Source organism: Lepus europaeus, chromosome X (assembly GCF_033115175.1).
Source record: "Lepus europaeus isolate LE1 chromosome X, mLepTim1.pri, whole genome shotgun sequence".
In the NCBI taxonomy this organism is placed as follows: Eukaryota; Metazoa; Chordata; class Mammalia; order Lagomorpha; family Leporidae; genus Lepus; species Lepus europaeus.
In genome coordinates this window covers 135001522-135019461 of record NC_084850.1, presented here as the reverse complement: position 1 = coordinate 135019461, position 17940 = coordinate 135001522, and the positions used below count along the sequence as shown (strand labels likewise).

The window sequence follows — 17940 nt, the reverse complement described above, 5'->3', positions numbered from 1 at the left end:
CCGCCATGTTGTCCGCTCAGGGCCGGAGCGGCCGGAGCCGAGCCGGGCGCCGCAGCCTCCGCGTCCACGCGAGGTGAGCGGGCCGGACCTGCCCGTGTCCACGCGAGGTGAGCGGGGTCCACGGGGGCCGGGGCGGTGTGGACGGAGCCCGGGGATTCACGGGGGGCGGGACCGCGCGCGCCGGGCGTCCGGTCGGCGAATCCGCTTTTCTGACAGAAAAAACTCCGGAAAACGCCGGAAAAAACCGGAAAAAACCGGAAAACGCCGGAAAACGCCCGAAAACGCCCGAAAACGCCCGAAGCGCGCTCTTTTCTGAGCAACTTTGAGGACCGAGGCGACGGGAGGGCCTGTGACGCCGCCGCGCGCCTGGGAGACCAAGTTTTGTTTTTTTAAAGTCACGTGACCACGGCGCTTTTTTTTGAGTGACGACACGTCACGTGACCGCGGTTCTTTTTTTTTTTTTTTTTTTTTTTTATTAAACTTTTCTTGAATGAATATAAATTCCCAAAGTGCGGCTCAGGGGTCACCATGGCTGCCCCTCCCCCCCCCTCCCCCAAAACTCCCCTCCCGCGCCCGCGCCCCTCCCCCCTCCCCGGAGGAAAAACGCGCAGAATCTGGATCGCGCCTGGGGAGGTCGGGGGTGTGTGACTCCCCCCCCCCTCCCGTGGCTGGCACTTCCGGTTTGCCTTTTCCCGTGTCTGGCACTTCCGGTTTGCCTTTTCCCGTGTCTGGCACTTCCGGTTTGCCTTTTTCCGTGGCTTGCACTTCCGGTTTGACTTTTTCCGTGGCTTGCACTTCCGGTTTGACTTTTTTTCGTGTCTGGCACTTCCGGTTTGACTTTTTTCCGTGGCTGGCACTTCCGGTTTGCCTTTTTCCCTCATGTACGTTGTAGTAAAATTTTTTTTTTTTTTTTTTTTTTTTTTTTTACTTCAGGGTTTGTGGCTCGGTGTCTCATTTTGGAAACTTGTACTTCGGGGTTGTTGTTTGCTGACTGAATTCTTATTGCTCATTATTATTACTGCCTATCGGTATTATTGCTCATTATTATTACTGCTTATCGGTATTATTTTGCTTATTATTATTGGTTATTATTGCTTATTATTATTATTGTTGTTGTTTATTATTATTATTTCTAATTATTATTGGTTATTATTATTTATTATTATTGCTTGTTATAATCGTTTATTATTGTTTATTATTATTGTTTAGTATTATCGTTTATTATTATTATTTTTCATTATTATTATTGTTATTATTGTTTATTATTATTGTTTATTATTATTATTATTATCGTTGTTGTTGAGAACCGGGCTGCACAGGTGGGCGCTCACTGGACGCCGTGGCCTGGAGCTCCGGTTCTCGAGGCCGAGGCCTCCCCGCGCGGCCCCGGCTCCGATTTCTCTTCCTCGTTTTCCTCGGTTCCGGAAATCGACTTTTTTTATTCTCTGTGTCCACACTGGGCGCCAGAGAACCCATTTTTTTTTTTTTAATTTAATATTTATTTGTGTTTTCAATTCTACACGCGCCGGTGGGCGGAGTCCATACAGAGAGGAGGCCGGGGAGGGGGCGGAGCCCGGGGAGGGGGCGGAGGCCGGGGAGGGGGCGGAGTCCATACAGAGAGGGGGCGGGGCCCGGGGAGGGGGCGGAGTCCATACAGAGAGGGGGCGGGGCCCGGGGAGGGGGCGGAGTCCATACAGAGAGGGGGCGGGGCCCCGGGGAGGGGGCGGAGGAGGCTGGGGAGGGGGCGGAGCCCGGGGGGCGGAGGAGGCCGGCAGAGGGGGCGGAGTCCATACAGAGAGGCGGCGGGGCCCGGGGAGGGGCGGAGCCCGGGGAGGGGGCGGGGCCCGGGGGGGAGGGGCCCGCCGGGAGGGGGCGGAGTCCATACAGAGAGGGGGCGGGGCCCGGGGAGGGGGCGGAGGAGGCCGGGGAGGGGGCGGGGCCCGGGGAGGGGGCGGAGCAGGCTGATCTGCCCGCCGCTCGGGGTCGATGGCGGACGCGGCCACAGCCGTCGCGGTGACTTTGTGCTTCGCCCGCAGGGACCTCAGCCGTGACGAGCGCCGCCCCCGGTCACCGTTCCCGGCCGGCCGAGCGGTTCTGCCCAGCGACGCCGGGAGGTGGGTACCTGGGTGTCCCCGGGGCCGGGAGCCTGGTCTGGGGTCCACGGGGCCGGGAGCGGAAGTGGAGCAGCCGGGCCTCGAACCGGCGCCCACGTGGGAGGCCGACGTCACAGGCGGTAGCCTGCCCGGTCACGCAGCCGAGCGGCCCCGACGTTGTGTTTTTATCACACACGGGAGCTCTGTCACTTCTGCCGGGACGGCCCAGGGCTTCCGCTGGGTGACGCCGGGCTTAGGCCCCGCCCCACATTTTTCTTTTTTTTTTTAGAATTTTTTTTTTTTAATAAATTTTTGACAGGCAGAGTGGACAGTGAGAAAGACAGAGAGAAAGGTCTTCCTTTTGCTGTTGGTTCACCCCCCGAGATGGCCGCCACCTCACTCCCAAGATGGCCGCCTCCTGGGCCACAGCAGAGATAGACAGTGAGAGAGAGAGAGACAGAGAGAAAGGTCTTCCTTTTGCCGTTGGTTCACCCTCCAATGGCCGCCGCGGCCGGCGCACCGTGCTGATCCGATGGCAGGAGCCAGGTGCCTCTCCTGGTCCCCCGTGGGGTGCAGGGCCCAAGCACTTGGGCCACCCCAGCTGCCTCCCCGGGTCTGGGTTGGCAGGAAGCCGGAGTTCGGAGCCGTAGCCAGAAATCAAACCCGGGTCCTGCAGTGTGCGATGCCGGCAGCCGAACCACCAGACCCGGCACCTGTTCTCCGGCCCAGGTTCTCACCAGCGCACAGAGCGTGGGACTCGAAATGCAGAATTGTTGCCCATCATGGAAATGTTTGATTCTGTTATAGTAGATGTATTTAAAGTTTAATTATATTATATTAGATATATTTAATGTTTAACTATATTATATCATATATTTGACTATAACTGAACATAACTGGGAGATAATCAGTGTGGCCATCTTGGGAGTGAGACGGCGGCCATCTTGGCAGTGAGACGGCGGCCATCTTGGGAGTGAGACGGCGGCCATCTTGGCAGTGAGACGGCGGCCATCTTGGGAGTGAGACGGCGGCCATCTTGGGAGTGAGACGGCGGCCATCTTGGGAGTGAGGTGGCGGCCATCTCGGGGGGTGAACCAACGGCAAAAAGGAAGACCTTTCTCTCTGTCTCTCTCTCACTGTCCACTCTGCCTGTCAAAAAAATAAATAAATAAATAAATAAAAAGCTTTGGGCGGTCACGGTGCCCCCACCGGCACACAGACGCGGACGGCACCAGCACACGCAGGCTCCCGTCTGCCGGGGGTCCGGGCTGTGCCGCTGAGCTCTCCCGGGTCTCCCGTGCCGGAGCGTGAGATCCGGTTAGAACTCCCACCGCCCGGGGCACCGATTCTCACAGATGCACATTGGCGTTGGTAATGAGGACGCTGAAGTCTGTCGCTCAGCGGTCGGTCTCTGTGAATTCACTCGCAGACCAGCGAGCCTGGCTCCGGTGCTCCCGGTCTCTGAGGAGAGGAGGGGTCGAGATCCGCATGGGGGCCGCCATCTTGGAACGCCGCCATCTTTAGAAGGGGTCCAGATCCGCACGGGGGCCGCCATCTTGGAACACCGGCATCTTTAGAAGAGGTCGAGGGCCGCACGGGGGCCGCCATCTTGGAACGCTGACATCAGAAGGGGTCGAGGGCCACACGGGGGCCGCCATCTTGGAACGCCGCCATCTTTAGAAGGGGTTGAGGGCCGCCATCTTGGGACGCCGGCGCCCCCCCCTCCCCCAGGGGTCCCGCGCGCGGCCATGGCGGCCAAGGGGGCGCTGCTCAAGGTGATCCTGCTGGGCGACGGCGGGGTGGGGAAGAGCTCGCTCATGAACCGCTACGTGAGCGGCCGGTTCGAGGCCCAGCTGTTCCACACCATCGGCGTGGAGTTCCTGAACAAGGAGCTGGAGGTGGACGGCCATCTTGTCACGGCGCAGATCTGGGACACGGCCGGCCAGGAGCGCTTCCGCAGCCTGCGCACGCCCTTCTACCGCGGCTCCGACTGCTGCCTGCTCACCTTCGGCCTGGACGACGCCCAGAGCTTCCGCAACCTGGGCAGCTGGCGCCGCGAGTTCCTCCACTACGCCGACGTGCGCGAGCCCGAGCGCTTCCCCTTCGTGGTGCTGGGCAACAAGCTGGACGTGCGCGCGCGCCAGGTGTCGGCCGAGGAGGCCCGGGCCTGGTGCCGCGACCACGGCGGCCTCCCCTACTTCGAGACCAGCGCGCGCGACGCCACGCACGTGGCCGCGGCCTTCGAGGAGGCCGTGCGCAGGGTGCTGGCCGCCGAGGACCGCGCGGACCACGTGATGGCCGCGGACACGGTCAGCCTGCGCCGCGAGCCCCGGCCCGGCTCGTCCTGCTGCTGACGGCCCGGGGGGTTCTGGGCGTCCGGGCGGCGTCCGCATCCGGGGACCCGCGGGCCTGGCTGCCGTCTGATTGGCTGGCGGGGGAAGGGACCCGCCCACCACGCCCGCGCCGGAGCAGCCATTGGACCGCGTCATGGCGCCCGGCCTTCACCAGTCGTAATGGCTGACGTCTAATTTAAATATGTAAATCGGAGCTAACGGATGAGGCGACTCTGATCGTAATTAAAAACTTGACTACAACCAAGACGTTAATTATAATTAAAAACTTGACTATGGGTTGGTTTTTTCCCGGGAAAATGGAGAATCACGTTTTTCGTGTATTTTTGGGTGACGGGCGCTCTTGGTTCGGGGGAGAACGTTTCCTACAGCGATAATTTGAATATTCAACATTAAAAATCTAACGTCTTTGCAGGCGATGCCGTGTTGCTGGTTTTTTTTTTTCATTGGGGCGCCGGTTCGAGTCCCGGCTGCTCCACTTCCGGTCCGGCTCCCTGCTGTGAGCTTGGGCCCCTGCACCCGCGTGGGAGACCTGAGCTCCTCCCAAGATGGCTGCCATCTGCCAAGATGGCCGCCACCTCACTCCCAAGATGGCCGCCTCCCGGGCCACAGCAGAGAGCTGGCCTGGAAGAGGGGCCACCGGGACAGGATCGGTGCCCCGACCGGGACTAGAACCCGGGGTGCCGGCGCCGCAAGGCGGAGGATTAGCCTGTTAAGCCACGGCGCCGGTAGCCTGTGATCTGTCTACACATCCACCACACACGGAGACGACGTATAGGCCATCGACTCCACCCCCTGCCCTGTGATCTGTCTACACACACGGAGACGACGTATAGGCCATCGACTCCACCCCCTGCCCTGTGATCTGTCTACACACACGGAGACGACGTATAGGCCATCGACTCCATCCCCTGCCCTGTACTGTGATCTGTCTACACACACGGAGACGACGTATAGGCCATCGACTCCACCCCCTGCCCTGTGATCTGTCTACACACACGGAGACGACGTATAGGCCATCGACTCCACCCCCTGCCCTGTGATCTGTCTACACACACGGAGACGACGTATAGGCCATCGACTCCACCCCCTGCCCTGTGATCTGTCTACACATCCACCACACACGGAGACGACGTATAGGCCATCGACTCCACCCCCTGCCCTGTGATCTGTCTACACATCCACCACACACGGAGACGACGTATAGGCCATCGACTCCACCCCCTGCCCTGTGATCTGTCTACACACACGGAGACGACGTATAGGCCATCGACTCCATCCCCTGCCCTGTACTGTGATCTGTCTACACACACGGAGACGACGTATAGGCCATCGACTCCACCCCCTGCCCTGTGATCTGTCTACACACACGGAGACGACGTATAGGCCATCGACTCCACCCCCTGCCCTGTGATCTGTCTACACACACGGAGACGACGTATAGGCCATCGACTCCACCCCCTGCCCTGTACTGTGATCTGTCTACACATCCACCACACACGGAGACGACGTATAGGCCATCGACTCCACCCCCTGCCCTGTGATCTGTCTACACACACGGAGACGACGTATAGGCCATCGACTCCACCCCCTGCCCTGTGATCTGTCTACACACACGGAGACGACGTATAGGCCATCGACTCCACCCCCTGCCCTGTGATCTGTCTACACACACGGAGACGACGTATAGGCCATCGACTCCACCCCCTGCCCTGTGATCTGTCTACACATCCACCACACACGGAGACGACGTATAGGCCATCGACTCCACCCCCTGCCCTGTGATCTGTCTACACACACGGAGACGACGTATAGGCCATCGACTCCACCCCCTGCCCTGTGATCTGTCTACACACACGGAGACGACGTATAGGCCATCGACTCCACCCCCTGCCCTGTACTGTGATCTGTCTACACACACGGAGACGACGTATAGGCCATCGACTCCACCCCCTGCCCTGTGATCTGTCTACACACACGGAGACGACGTATAGGCCATCGACTCCACCCCCTGCCCTGTACTGTGATCTGTCTACACACACGGAGACGACGTATAGGCCATCGACTCCACCCCCTGCCCTGTACTGTGATCTGTCTACACACACGGAGACCACACGCGGACGTTTCCAGGCCGTTTAATCGATCACCTACAGCGCACACGGCCCCGAGGACGCCCCGCCCCCCTCCCCCCGCGGCCGCGCTGTCCCAGAATTCCTCCGCCTTCAGCCCAGAAGGTGTTTCTTCCCGAGAAACTGCACTTTCCTGTCGAACGCGCTCGAGCGGATCGGAGAATTCGGCTCGTAGAACGGGTTCATCGCGAACTGGGAGAGGAGGAGGCGCCCGTGAGCGCCGCGAACCAGAGGCCGACGAGGCAGAACCAACGGCAAAGGAAGACCTTTCTCTCTGTCTCTCTCTCACTGTCTATCTCTGCTGTGGCCCAGGAGGCGGCCATGTTGGGAGATGGCAGCCATCTTGGGCGTGAGACGGCGGCCATCTTGGAGGGTGAACCAACGGCAAAGGAAGACCTTTCTCTCTGTCTCTCTCTCTCACTGTCTATCTCTGCTGTGTCCCGGGAGGTGGCCATCTTGGGAGTGAGGTGGCGGCCATCTTGGGAGTGAGACGGCAGCCATCTTGGAGGGTGAACCAACGGCAAAGGAAGACCTTTCTCTCTGTCTCTCTCTCTCACTGTCCACTCTGCCTGTCAAAAAATAATTAAAAAAAAAAAAAAAGCCTAGCGCACACCGTACCTTTATGTACAGGTCGTAGACGTCGGTGAAGAAGTTCTTGATGCCGTCTTCCTGCCTCACGTCGTGCAGCATCAGGAACCTCATATGTGACGTCGCTAAGGGAGACCAGCGCTCGGGAAGGAAATGAGAAGCTATCACCTTCCTCTCTGTCTGTCTATCTCTGCTGTGGCCCGGGAGGCGGCCATCTTGGGAGTGAGGTGGCGGCCATCTTAGGAGTGAGGTGGCGGCCATCTTGGGAGTGAGGTGGCGGCCATCTTGGGAGTGAGGTGGCGGCCATCTTGGGAGTGAGATGGCGGCCATCTTGGAGAGTGAACCAATGGCAAAAAGGAAGACCTTTCTCTCTGTCTCCCTCTACTGTCCACTCTGCCTGTCCAAAAAAATAAAATAAAATAAAATAAAGGGAAGGATATGGCCGGCGGTGACGAACGCCGACACGAACCACTCGTTGAACTTGTCCACGGTCTTCAGGTACATGCTGTTCGACAGCCACATGTTCTCGTCCACCAGGTCCAGGGCCGCGTGCGCGATGAACTGGTTCAGGTGACGGTGGTCGTCCTAGACACCGCGCACGGCCACAGGTGAGCGTCGCCACACGGCGCCGTGACCAGGACGACGTCACGACACCCTGGCCACCACTGTGATTCTGTTTATGGTTTTTTTTTTTTTTTTTGGGGGAGGGGGGCAGGAGACAATGGTCGGCTTTTACCTCGTTTATTATTTTCATAAGACATAAAAGATCTTTTTTTTAATGTAATTTAAAAAAAATTTTTTTTGGACAGGCAGAGTGGATAGTGAGAGAGAGAGACAGAGAGAAAGGTCTTCCTTTCCCTGCACCCCATGGGAGACCAGGAGAAGCACCTGGCGGCCATCTTGGAGGGTGAACCAATGGCAAAGGAAGACCTTTCTCTCTGTCTCTCTCACTATCTCTGCTGTGGCCCGGGAGGCGGCCATCTTGGGAGTGAGAGGGTGGCCATCTTGGGAGTGAGGTGGCAGCCATCTTGGGAGTGAGACGGAGGCCATCTTGGAGGCTGAACCAACGGCAAAGGAAGACCTTTCTCTCTGTCTCTCTCTCTCACTGTCTATCTCTGCTGTGGCCCTGGAGGCGGCCATCTTGGGAGTGAGAGAGTGGCCATCTTGGGAGATGGCAGCCATCTTGGGAGTGAGACGGCGGCCATCTTGGGAGTGAGACGGTGGCCATCTTGGGAGCAAGACGGCGGCCATCTTGGAGGGTGAACCAACGGCAAAAAGGAAGACCTTTCTCTCTGTCTCCCTCGACTGTCCACTCTGCCTGTCAAAGACTCGGAAGGGCACGTCCGGTTCTAGAATTCCGGCGTCACCACGGCACAGACCCGCCCGCCCGCGGGGTCCACGGCCCCTACGCACCTTGGACTCCGCCCGCCCGGCCGGCAGGAACTCCATCTCGAACACCGGGTTGTCGTGGTGGCCGACGATCACGAAGTAGAAGCTCCCGGACATCGTCCGCACCGCGCGGTCCCCGGCCGACGACCAACAGGGCTCGCTTCCGGCGTCCACACCGGAGACCTGGAGACAGGAAGCCCACAATTCGTCTCATCGACCCAGAGCCGACCTGGGAGGGGAAGGCGGCCCGGGGTCCGCACGGCTTCCGGGACCCCAGAGAGACATGGCCGCCGGCCACACGGGTTCCAGGCCGGGACGAGGGCGGTCGTGTCCACGGGGAGGCTGGAGGCCTCGGATGTGAGACCGTCATCGCCGTTAGAAGTCTGCCTTCCTCTCTGTCGCCCTCTGCTGTCCGCTCTGCCCGTAGGCGGGCCGGCCGTGCTGGTCCGCGCCGGGCGACGCCCACGGGGACCAGTCTGGGGCTCTCAGTTCCACGGGGGCGGGGTTCTAGGTGCTGACTGACAGGAGCCCGGTCCACTCAGGGCGGGCTGGGGGACAAGGGGGCGGGTTCTGGCGGCAGACTGACAGGAGCCCGGTCCACTCAGGGGCGGGCTGGGAGGACGAGGGGGCGGGGCCTGGCCGCAGACTGACAGGAGCCCGGGCCACTCAGGGGCGGGCTGGGAGGACGAGGGGGCGGGGTTCTGGCCGCGGACTGACAGGTGCCCGGTCCACTCAGGGGCGGGCTGGGGGACAAGGGGGCGGGGTTCTGGCCGCAGACTGACAGGTGCCCGGTCCACTCAGGGGCGGGCTGGGGGACAAGGGGGCGGGGTTCTGGCGGCAGACTGACAGGTGCCCGGTCCACTCAGGGGCGGGCTGGGAGGACAAGGGGGCGGGGTTCTGGCGGCAGACTGACAGGTGCCCGGGCCACTCAGGGGCGGGCTGGGAGGACAAGGGGGCGGGGTTCTGGCCGCAGACTGACAGGTGTCCGGGCCATCAGGGGCAGGCTGGGAGGACGAGGGGGCGGGGTTCTGGCGGCAGACTGACAGGTGCCCGGTCCACTCAGGGGCGGGCTGGGAGGACGAGGGGGCGGGGCCTGGCCGCAGACTGACAGATGCCCGGGCCACTCAGGGGCGGGCTGGGAGGACGAGGGGGCGGGGTTCTAGGTGCTGACTGACAGGTGTCCGGTCCACTCAGGGGCGGGCTGGAGGACAAGGGGGCGGGGTTCTGGCCGCAGACTGACAGGTGCCCGGTCCACTCAGGGGCGGGCTGGGAGGACAAGGGGGCGGGGCCTGGCCGCAGACTGACAGCTCCGGTCGCTTTCCCAGACCCCAGCATTCGGACCCGCGCTCACCCGTCCCCCCCACGGCTCCCAACCCCGAGCAGAGCCGAGCGCCGCCCCGCCCCGGCCCCCCCCCCTACCTGGAGCAGCGAACGCGGAGCAGGCGACGCCCAGCCCGGCCCCGACGCGAACACCCGGCCCGCGCGATCCGGCAGGCACTCGCGCAGTTCTCGCGAGACTCCGCAGTCCGCTCTCGCGGGGTCTGGGCGGGACGTCCGGGTGGCCCCCAGGCACGGGCGCTCTGCTCCGCGAGCTTCCGGGAGGGGCGGGCTGGCTGTCGTTCTCGCGAGACGCCGTCGGTCCGCTCTCGCGAGGTCTGGGCGGGACTTCCGGTTGGGGCGTTCAGCGGGCGCTCTGCTCCGCGAGCTTCCGGGAGGGGCGGGCTGGCGCGTCGTCCTCGCGAGACTCCGCAGGGCCGCTCTCGCAGGGTCTGGGCGGGACTTCCGGCTGGCGCGCTCAGCGGTACCGGCCCCCAGGCACGGGCGCGCTGCTCCGCGAGCTTCCGGGAGGAGCGGGCGGGCTCGTCGTCCTCGCGAGACTCCGCAGGGCCGCTCTCGCGAGGTCTGGGCGGGACTTCCGGCTGGCGCTGTGCTCAGCGAGCTTCCGGGAGGAGCGGGAGGGCTCGTCGTCCTCGCGAGACTCCGGAGAGCCGCTCTCGCGAGGTCTGGGCGGGACTTCCGGCTGGCGCGCTCAGCGAGCTTCCGGGAGGGGCGGGCTGGCGCGTCGTCCTCGCGAGACTCCGCAGGGCCGCTCTCGCGGGGTCTGGGCGGGACTTCCGGCTGGCGCGCTCAGCGCGCGCCTGCGCGGTAGCGGCTTCCGGGAGGGGCGGGCTGCCTCGTCTTCCTCGCGAGACTCCGCAGTCCGCTCTCGCGGGGTCTGGGCGGGACTTCCGGCTGGCGCGCTCAGCGCGCGCCTGCGCAGTAGCGACTTCCGGCTGTTCAGACCTTCGCGGCCTCCGTGTCCACCAGGTCGCCCGCCGCCATCTTGTGTCCCGGCCCGCCATGGCGCCCAAGTGCGACGCGTTGACCCCGGACGATCTGCGCAAGAAGCTGTACCAGACGTTCAGGGACCGGGGGGTGCTGGACGCGCTGAAGGTCAGTTTTGGGGACATCCGCGGGTCACGTGACGCGTGACAGGTCGGCCATGGTGAATTCCACACACGGGTTTTGTTTTTTTTTAAGATTCATTGGGGCGGCGCCGCGGCTCCCTGGGTTCATCCTCCGCCCACGCGGGCGCCGGTTCGAGCCCCGGCGGCTCCACTTCCGGTCCCGCGCTCTGCCGTGGCCCGGGAGGGCAGTGGACGGCGGCCCGGGTCCTGGGGTCCCCGCACCCGCACGGGAGACCATGACTCGGCCTCGCAAATACGTCAATAAAATAAATAAATAAAAATAAAATAAATTAAAAAAAATTAAAATATATTTTAAAAAAAAGATGTTATCGATGTATTTGAAAATCCGAGTCCGAGGTCTTCCGCCCACGGGTCCACTCCCAAGATGGCCGCCGTGGCCGGGCCGGGGCCAACCGGAAGCCAGGAACTGCTTCCGGGTCTCCCCCATGGGGTGCAGCGGCCCGAGGACTCGAACCCTCGTCCACTGCCTTCCCGGGCCACAGCAGAGAGCGGGACCGGAAGTGGAGCAGCCGGGACTCGAACCGGCGCCCGTGTGGGTTGTGAACGCTGCAGGCCAGACCTCCGCTGTGCCACAGTGCTGGCCCCTAGGCTTTTTTTTATTTTTATTTTATTTATTTTTTAATTTTTATTTTATTTTGTATTTTATTTTTATTTTTATTTTATTTTTTTCTTCTTATTTTTATTTTATTTTTTAATTTTTATTTTATTTTTTTACTTTATTTTATTTTTTAATTTTTATTTTATTTTATTATTTTTTTTTCTTCTTATTTTTATTTTTTTTTAGTGGCTCCATGATTCCTTTGGGCTGAAGGAGGTGGTTGACCGGGTCACCCCACGCCAGGCCACGTTTCCGCTGACCCCGACTCAGTGGTGCTGCGGGCTTAGTCCACCTTGTCCACGGTGCTGCGGGCTTAGTCCACCTTGTCCACGGTGCTGTGGGCTTAGTCCACCTTGTCCATGGTGCTGCGGGCTTAGTTCCTTAATTTTTTTTCTTTTAATTTTTAATTTTTTTTAAAGATTTTTTTTCTTTTAATTTTTAATTTTTTTTAAAGATTTTCTTTTCTTTTAATTTTTAATTTTTTTTAAAAATTTTTTTTAAAGATTTTCTTTTCTTTTAATTTTTAATTTTTTTAAAATTTTTTTTTAAAGATTTTCTTTTCTTTTAATTTTTAATTTTGATTTTTTTTAAGATTTTTTTTTCTTTTTATTTGTAAGAGTAGGGAGGCAGAGACAGAGTGGAGTCCGTCTCTCCCGATGGCTGCGACGGCGGGGGCTGGGCCGGGCTGACGCCCTCTGCTGGTCCACTCCTCCCACGGCGGCCAGCGCTGGGCCGGGCTGAGCCCGGGGGCTTCACCCGGGTCTCCCGCGTGGGCTCGGACGCTCGGGCCGTCGCTGACCGCCTTCCCCAGGCCGTTAGCGGGGAGCGAGGTAGCTGGAACGCGACCCGGCTCCGTGTGGGGTGTGGGTGCCACGGGCCGCAGTGTAGACCCCCCCTCAACTTTATTTTATTTTATTTTTTTTAATTTTTGACATGCAGAGTGGACAGTGAGAGGGAGACAGAGAGAAAGGTCTTCCTTTTGCCATTGGTTCACCCCCCAAGATGGCCACTGGCTTGCTCCCAAGATGGCCGCCGCCTCACTCCCAACATGGCCGCCTCCTGGGCCACAGCAGAGAGAGACAGTGAGAGAGACAGACAGAGAGAAAGGTCTTCCTTTTGCTGTTGGTTCACCCTCCAAGATGGCCACAGGCTTGCTCCCAAGATGGCCGCCGTCTCACTCCCAAGATGGCCACCGTCTCACTCCCAAGATGGCTGCCATCTGCCAAGATGGCCACCCTCTGACTCCCAAGATGGCCGCCTCCTGGCCACAGCAGAAAGCTGGCCTGGAAGAGGGGCAACCGGGACAGGATCAGTGCCCCGACCGGGACTAGAACCCGGTGTGCCGGCGCCGCAAGGCGGAGGATTAGCCCAGTGAGCCGCGGCGCCGGCCGGTATTCTACCATTAAGCCGCTAACACGGACTCATAGAGAAAAAACAAAGTCCGCAAGTCGGCCGACTCCCAGTTCCCGGGGAAGCTGGGAAACGGAAACCTTTCCCACGGCCCACTTGGTCGTCCCACGGGAAAGATCGTACAGGAGACCCCTGGCGCCTGGCCGTGGTCTGGACCCCTCCGGGAGACGGGAGGGTTCCCGGTGACGAGCCGAGCCTGCGTGCCCCTCCGCTGAGATAATCCTGTAGTCTGTCCATCGTAATCCCGTAATCTCCATCGTAATCCCGTAATCCGGCCGGCGTGTGTGTCAGTGATATAATCCCAGGTCTGTCCGTCGTAATCCCGTAATCTCTGTCGTAATCCCGTAATCTCCGTCGTAATCCCGTCATCCGCCCGGCGTGTGTGTCAGTGATATAATCCCAGGTCTGTCCGTCGTAATCCCGTAATCTCCGTCGTAATCCCGTCATCCGCCCGGCGTGTGTGTCAGTGATATAATCCCAGGTCTGTCCGTCGTAATCCCGTAATCTCCGTCGTAATCCCGTAATCTCCGTCGTAATCCCGTAATCCGCCCGGCGTGGTTGTCACCGTGTCCGTCTTTGTCCCGAGCAGACGCAGCTCCGGAACCTGCTGGTGCACGAGCTGATGGGCCCGGTGCTGCGCGGGGAGCTGCGGCCCCGCTCGGTCCCCGTGGAGGGCAGCGCCCTGCTCCTGGGAGCCTCCAACGCGCTCGTGGCCGACCACCTGCGCACGTGCGGCTACGAGTACTCGCTCTCGGTGTTCTTCCCAGAGAGCGGCTTGGCGAAGGAGAAGGTAAAGTCTTTGTTTTCCTGGTTTTGAATTCCTTTTTTTATTTATTTTTTTATTTTGGACAGGCAGAGTGGACAGCAGAGGGAGACAGAGAGAAAGGTCTTCCTTTTTGCCGTTGGTTCACCCCCCAAGATGGCCGCCGTCTCGCTCCCAAGATGGCCGCCGTCTCGCTCCCAAGATGGCCGCCGTCTCGCTCCCAAGATGGCCACCGTCTCACTCCCAAGATGGCCACCCTCTCACTCCCAAGATGGCCGCCGCCTCACTCCCAAGATGGCTGCCATCTCCCAACATGGCCGCCTCCCGGGCCACAGCAGAGAGCTGGCCTGGAAGAGGGGCAACCTGGACAGGATCGACCACTAAAACATTTTCTTTATTTTTTTTAAAGAATTACTGGGGAGGCAGAGGTGCGGGCAGAGAGCGCGGAGACGTCTTCCATCCGCCGGTTCGCTCCCCAGACGGCCACAGCGGCCGGAGCCGCGCCGATCCGGCGCCGGGAGCTTCTCCCGGGGCTCCCATGGCAGGCGCGGGGGCCCCGGGGACCTGGGCCGTCGTCTGCTGCTCTCCCGGGCCACAGCGCGGAGCTGGACCGGACGTGGAGCCGCCGGGACTCGAACCCGCGCCCGCGTGGGATGTGGGCGCTGCGGGCCGGGGCGTTCACCCGCTGCGCCACAGCGCCGGCCCCAACCGTCTGTCACTTTGAAGGCAGACGTGGCAAACCGTGTGTGTGTGTGTGTGTTTGTGTGTGTGTGTTTGTGTGTGTGTGTCTGTGTGTGTGTGTTTGTGTGTCTGTGTGTGTGTCTGTGTGTGTGTGTTTGTGTGTGTTTGTGTGTTTGTGTGTGTTGACTGCAAGGAGTTGGCATGGACCCGTGGCCCCCCCCACACACGGACACAATTCTGCCCCTCCCCCACACACGGACACAGTTCTGCCCCTCCCCCACACACGGACACAATTCTGCCCCTCCCCCACACACGGACACAGTTCTGCCCCTCCCCCACACACGGACACAGTTCTCCCCCTCCCCCCACACACGGACACAGTTCTCCCCCTCCCCCACACACGGACACAATTCTGCCCCTCCCCCACACACGGACACAGTTCTCCCCCTCCCCCCACACACGGACACAGTTCTCCCCCTCCCCCCACACACGGACACAGTTCTGCCCCTCCCCCACACACGGACACAGTTCTGCCCCTCCCCCACACACGGACACAGTTCTGCCCCTCCCCCACACACGGACACAGTACTCCCCCTCCACCCACACACGGACACAGTTCTGCCCCTCCCCCACACACGGACACAATTCTGCCCCTCCCCCCCACACGGACACAGTTCTGCCCCTCCTCCACACACGGACACAGTTCTCCCCCTCCCCCACACACAGACACAGTTCTGCCCCTCCCCCCACACACGGACACAGTTCTCCCCCTCCACCCCACACGGACACAATTCTGCCCCTCCCCCACACACGGACACAATTCTGCCCCTCCCCCACACACGGACACAATTCTGCCCCTCCCCCACACACAGACACAATTCTGCCCCTCCCCCACACACGGACACAATTCTGCCCCTCCCCCACACACAGACACAATTCTGCCCCTCCCCCACACACGGACACAATTCTGCCCCTCCCCCACACACGGACACAATTCTGCCCCTCCCACACACGGACACAATTCTGCCCCTCCCCCACACACGGACACAGTTCTGCCCCTCCCCCACACACGGACACAGTTCTGCCCCTCCCCCACACACGCACACAATTCTCCCCCCGTCAAATGTATGCGTTGGGCCGGGCCATTTCTTTCGTTCACTCCTCTCTCACCCAAGAATTTTTTTTTTTTTTAAGTTAATGAGGATCTCGTCATTATTTGAATGAAAATTTGAAGCTCCAACATGGCTGCATTTGTCCGTTAACAACCTCGTTTTGTTTGTCAGCGTTAGGAGTTCGTCTCTGTCACCCGCGAGCTTCGTGATGATACAAAACCGTCTGGAAACACGTGTTCTCGGCGGGTCAGGGCAGACGCGGCAGACGGCGCCATAGCAGACGTGTGTGTGAGACACGGCTTCCCACGGCGCCCGTGCTGTCTCCCTCTCTCTCTCTCTGTCTAACTCTGCTGTGTCCCGGGAGGCGGCCATGTTGGGAGATGGCAGCCATCTTGGGAGTGAGGTGGCGGCCATCTTGGGAGTGAGGTGGTGGCCATCTTGGGAGTGAGACGGTGGCCATCTTGGGAGTGACAGAGTGGCCATCTTGGGAGTGAGAAAGTGGCCATCTTGGGAATGAGGTGGTGGCCATCTTGGGAGTGAGACGGTGGCCATCTTGGGAGTGAGATGGCGGCCATCTTGGGGGGTGAACCAATGGTGAAAAGGAAGACCTTTCTCTCTGTCTCTCTCTCTCTCTCACTGTCTATCTCTGCTGTGTCCTGGGAGGTGGCCATCTTGGGAGTGAGGTGGTGGCCATCTTGGGAGTGAGGTGGCGGCCATCTTGGGAGTGACAGACTGGCCATCTTGGGAGTGAGAAAGTGGCCATCTTGGGAGTGAGGTGGTGGCCATCTTGGGAGTGAGACGGCGGCCATTGGAGGGTGAACCAACGGCAAAGGAAGACCTTTCTCTCTGTCTCTCTCTCTCACTGTCTCTCTCTGCTGTGTCCCGGGAGGCGGCCATGTTGGGAGATGGCAGCCATCTTGGGCCCTCTTCGCCTCCGTGTATTCATTACGTCCTCACTAGCGTGGGTTTTAGTTTTGCGTTATCAGCGTAATTACCTCAAGCACGACGGTTCATTTCATGGAAACGTCTGAGTTTATCATTTACCGTGGTAACCGTGGCCGCCTCATTATTTTTTTTTTCGCCCTAAGGTCTTCACCATGCAGGATCTGCTACAGCTCGTTAGAGTCGACCCCGCGTCCCGGCTCTACGAGTCCCTGGTAGGGTCGTCCCGCTCTGGCCGGCGTGGGTGTGTTGGTTACGGTTGAACAGAAGAATAAAAACTGTCTTCTTCTTGCAGATCTCTGGACTTGACAAAGAAAATAGAAAAGGTGGGAGCCCACTTCTGTGTAAGATAGCGTTTCTGTGCGTCATTGGAGGGTGAACCAACGGCAAAGGAAGACCTTTCTCTCTGTCTCTCTCTCTCTCTCACTGTCTATCTCTGCTGTGGCCCGGGAGGCGGCCATCTTGGGAGTGAGACGGCGGCCATCTTGGGAGTGAGATGGCGGCCATCTTGGGAGTGAGACGGTGGCCATCTTGGGAGTGAGGCGGCGGCCATCTTGGGAGTGAGACGGTGGCCATCTTGGAGGGTGAACCAACGGCAAAGGAAGACCTTTCTCTCTGTCTCTCTCTCTCACTGTCTATCTCTGCTGTGGCCCGGGAGGCGGCCATCTTGGGAGTGAGACGGCGGCCATCTTGGGAGTGAGATGGCGGCCATCTTGGGAGTGAGACGGTGGCCATCTTGGGAGTGAGGCGGCGGCCATCTTGGGAGTGAGACGGTGGCCATCTTGGAGGGTGAACCAACGGCAAAGGAAGACCTTTCTCTCTGTCTCTCTCTCTCACTGTCTATCTCTGCTGTGGCCCGGGAGGCGGCCATCTTGGGAGTGAGACGGCGGCCATCTTGGGAGTGAGATGGCGGCCATCTTGGGAGTGAGACGGTGGCCATCTTGGGAGTGAGGCGGCGGCCATCTTGGGAGTGAGACGGTGGCCATCTTGGAGGGTGAACCAACGGCAAAGGAAGACCTTTCTCTGTCTCTCTCTCTCACTGTCTATCTCTGCTGTGGCCCGGGAGGCGGCCATCTTGGGAGTGAGACGGCGGCCATCTTGGGAGTGAGATGGCGGCCATCTTGGGAGTGAGACGGTGGCCATCTTGGGAGTGAGGCGGCGGCCATCTTGGGAGTGAGACGGTGGCCATCTTGGAGGGTGAACCAACGGCAAAGGAAGACCTTTCTCTGTCTCTCTCTCTCACTGTCTATCTCTGCTGTGTCCTGGGAGGTGGCCATCTTGGGAGTGAGGAGGCGGCCATCTTGGGAGTGAGGTGGCGGCCATTGGAGGGTGAACCAATGGCAAAAAGGAAAAACTCAGGTTGTGTGAGCAGGCGCCGGGCGTGGCCGCTGAGGTCCGACGCTGTCCACCGCGCGG

The 17940-nt window shown here is 59.9% G+C and overlaps 3 protein-coding genes across 4 annotated transcripts in view; 2 read left to right on the top strand and 1 right to left on the bottom strand.

The window, feature by feature from the left end:
* Positions 1-4863, top strand: RAB9A (RAB9A, member RAS oncogene family). Of its 2 annotated transcripts, none has more exons than XM_062183230.1 (3): positions 1-107; positions 2037-2114; positions 3523-4863. In XM_062183230.1, the coding sequence occupies exon 3, from the start codon at positions 3842-3844 to the stop codon at positions 4445-4447; it is 606 nt and encodes a 201-aa protein (XP_062039214.1). In that variant the 5' UTR covers positions 1-107; positions 2037-2114; positions 3523-3841; the 3' UTR covers positions 4448-4863. The 2 variants fall into 2 exon arrangements, with proteins under 2 accessions (XP_062039214.1, XP_062039215.1); XM_062183231.1 differs by having other exon boundaries at positions 3449-4863.
* A 1726-nt stretch (positions 4864-6589) lies between these two features.
* Positions 6590-10069, bottom strand: TRAPPC2 (trafficking protein particle complex subunit 2). The gene is made up of 5 exons (XM_062183232.1): positions 9970-10069; positions 8575-8733; positions 7603-7746; positions 7192-7278; positions 6590-6765 (listed from the first exon to the last, which is right to left on the bottom strand). The coding sequence occupies exons 2-5, from the start codon at positions 8665-8667 to the stop codon at positions 6667-6669; spliced, it is 423 nt and encodes a 140-aa protein (XP_062039216.1). The 5' UTR covers positions 8668-8733; positions 9970-10069; the 3' UTR covers positions 6590-6666.
* Positions 10070-10831: 762 nt separating this feature from the next.
* The window catches only part of OFD1 (OFD1 centriole and centriolar satellite protein), a 29114-nt gene continuing 22005 nt past the window's right edge, over positions 10832-17940 (top strand). Inside the window, 4 exon segments of the mRNA XM_062183621.1 lie at positions 10832-10983; positions 13616-13816; positions 16671-16739; positions 16820-16850. Of these exon segments, the coding sequence (XP_062039605.1) occupies positions 10891-10983; positions 13616-13816; positions 16671-16739; positions 16820-16850 (394 nt within the window). The 5' untranslated portion in view covers positions 10832-10890.

Bases quoted from the DNA above. Each gene is read 5' to 3' on its own strand.
- RAB9A (XM_062183230.1), top strand. From the start codon at position 3,842: ATGGCGGCCAAGGGGGCGCTGCTCAAGGTGATCCTGCTGGGCGACGGC.
- TRAPPC2 (XM_062183232.1), bottom strand. From the start codon at position 8,667: ATGTCCGGGAGCTTCTACTTCGTGATCGTCGGCCACCACGACAACCCG. The intron at 7,747-8,574 runs GTGCGTAGGGGC...CGCGGTGTCTAG, and splicing joins CCGGGCGGGCGGAGTCCAAG to GACGACCACCGTCACCTGAA. The intron at 7,279-7,602 runs CATATCCTTCCC...TTAGCGACGTCA, and splicing joins CGGCGTTCGTCACCGCCGGC to CATATGAGGTTCCTGATGCT.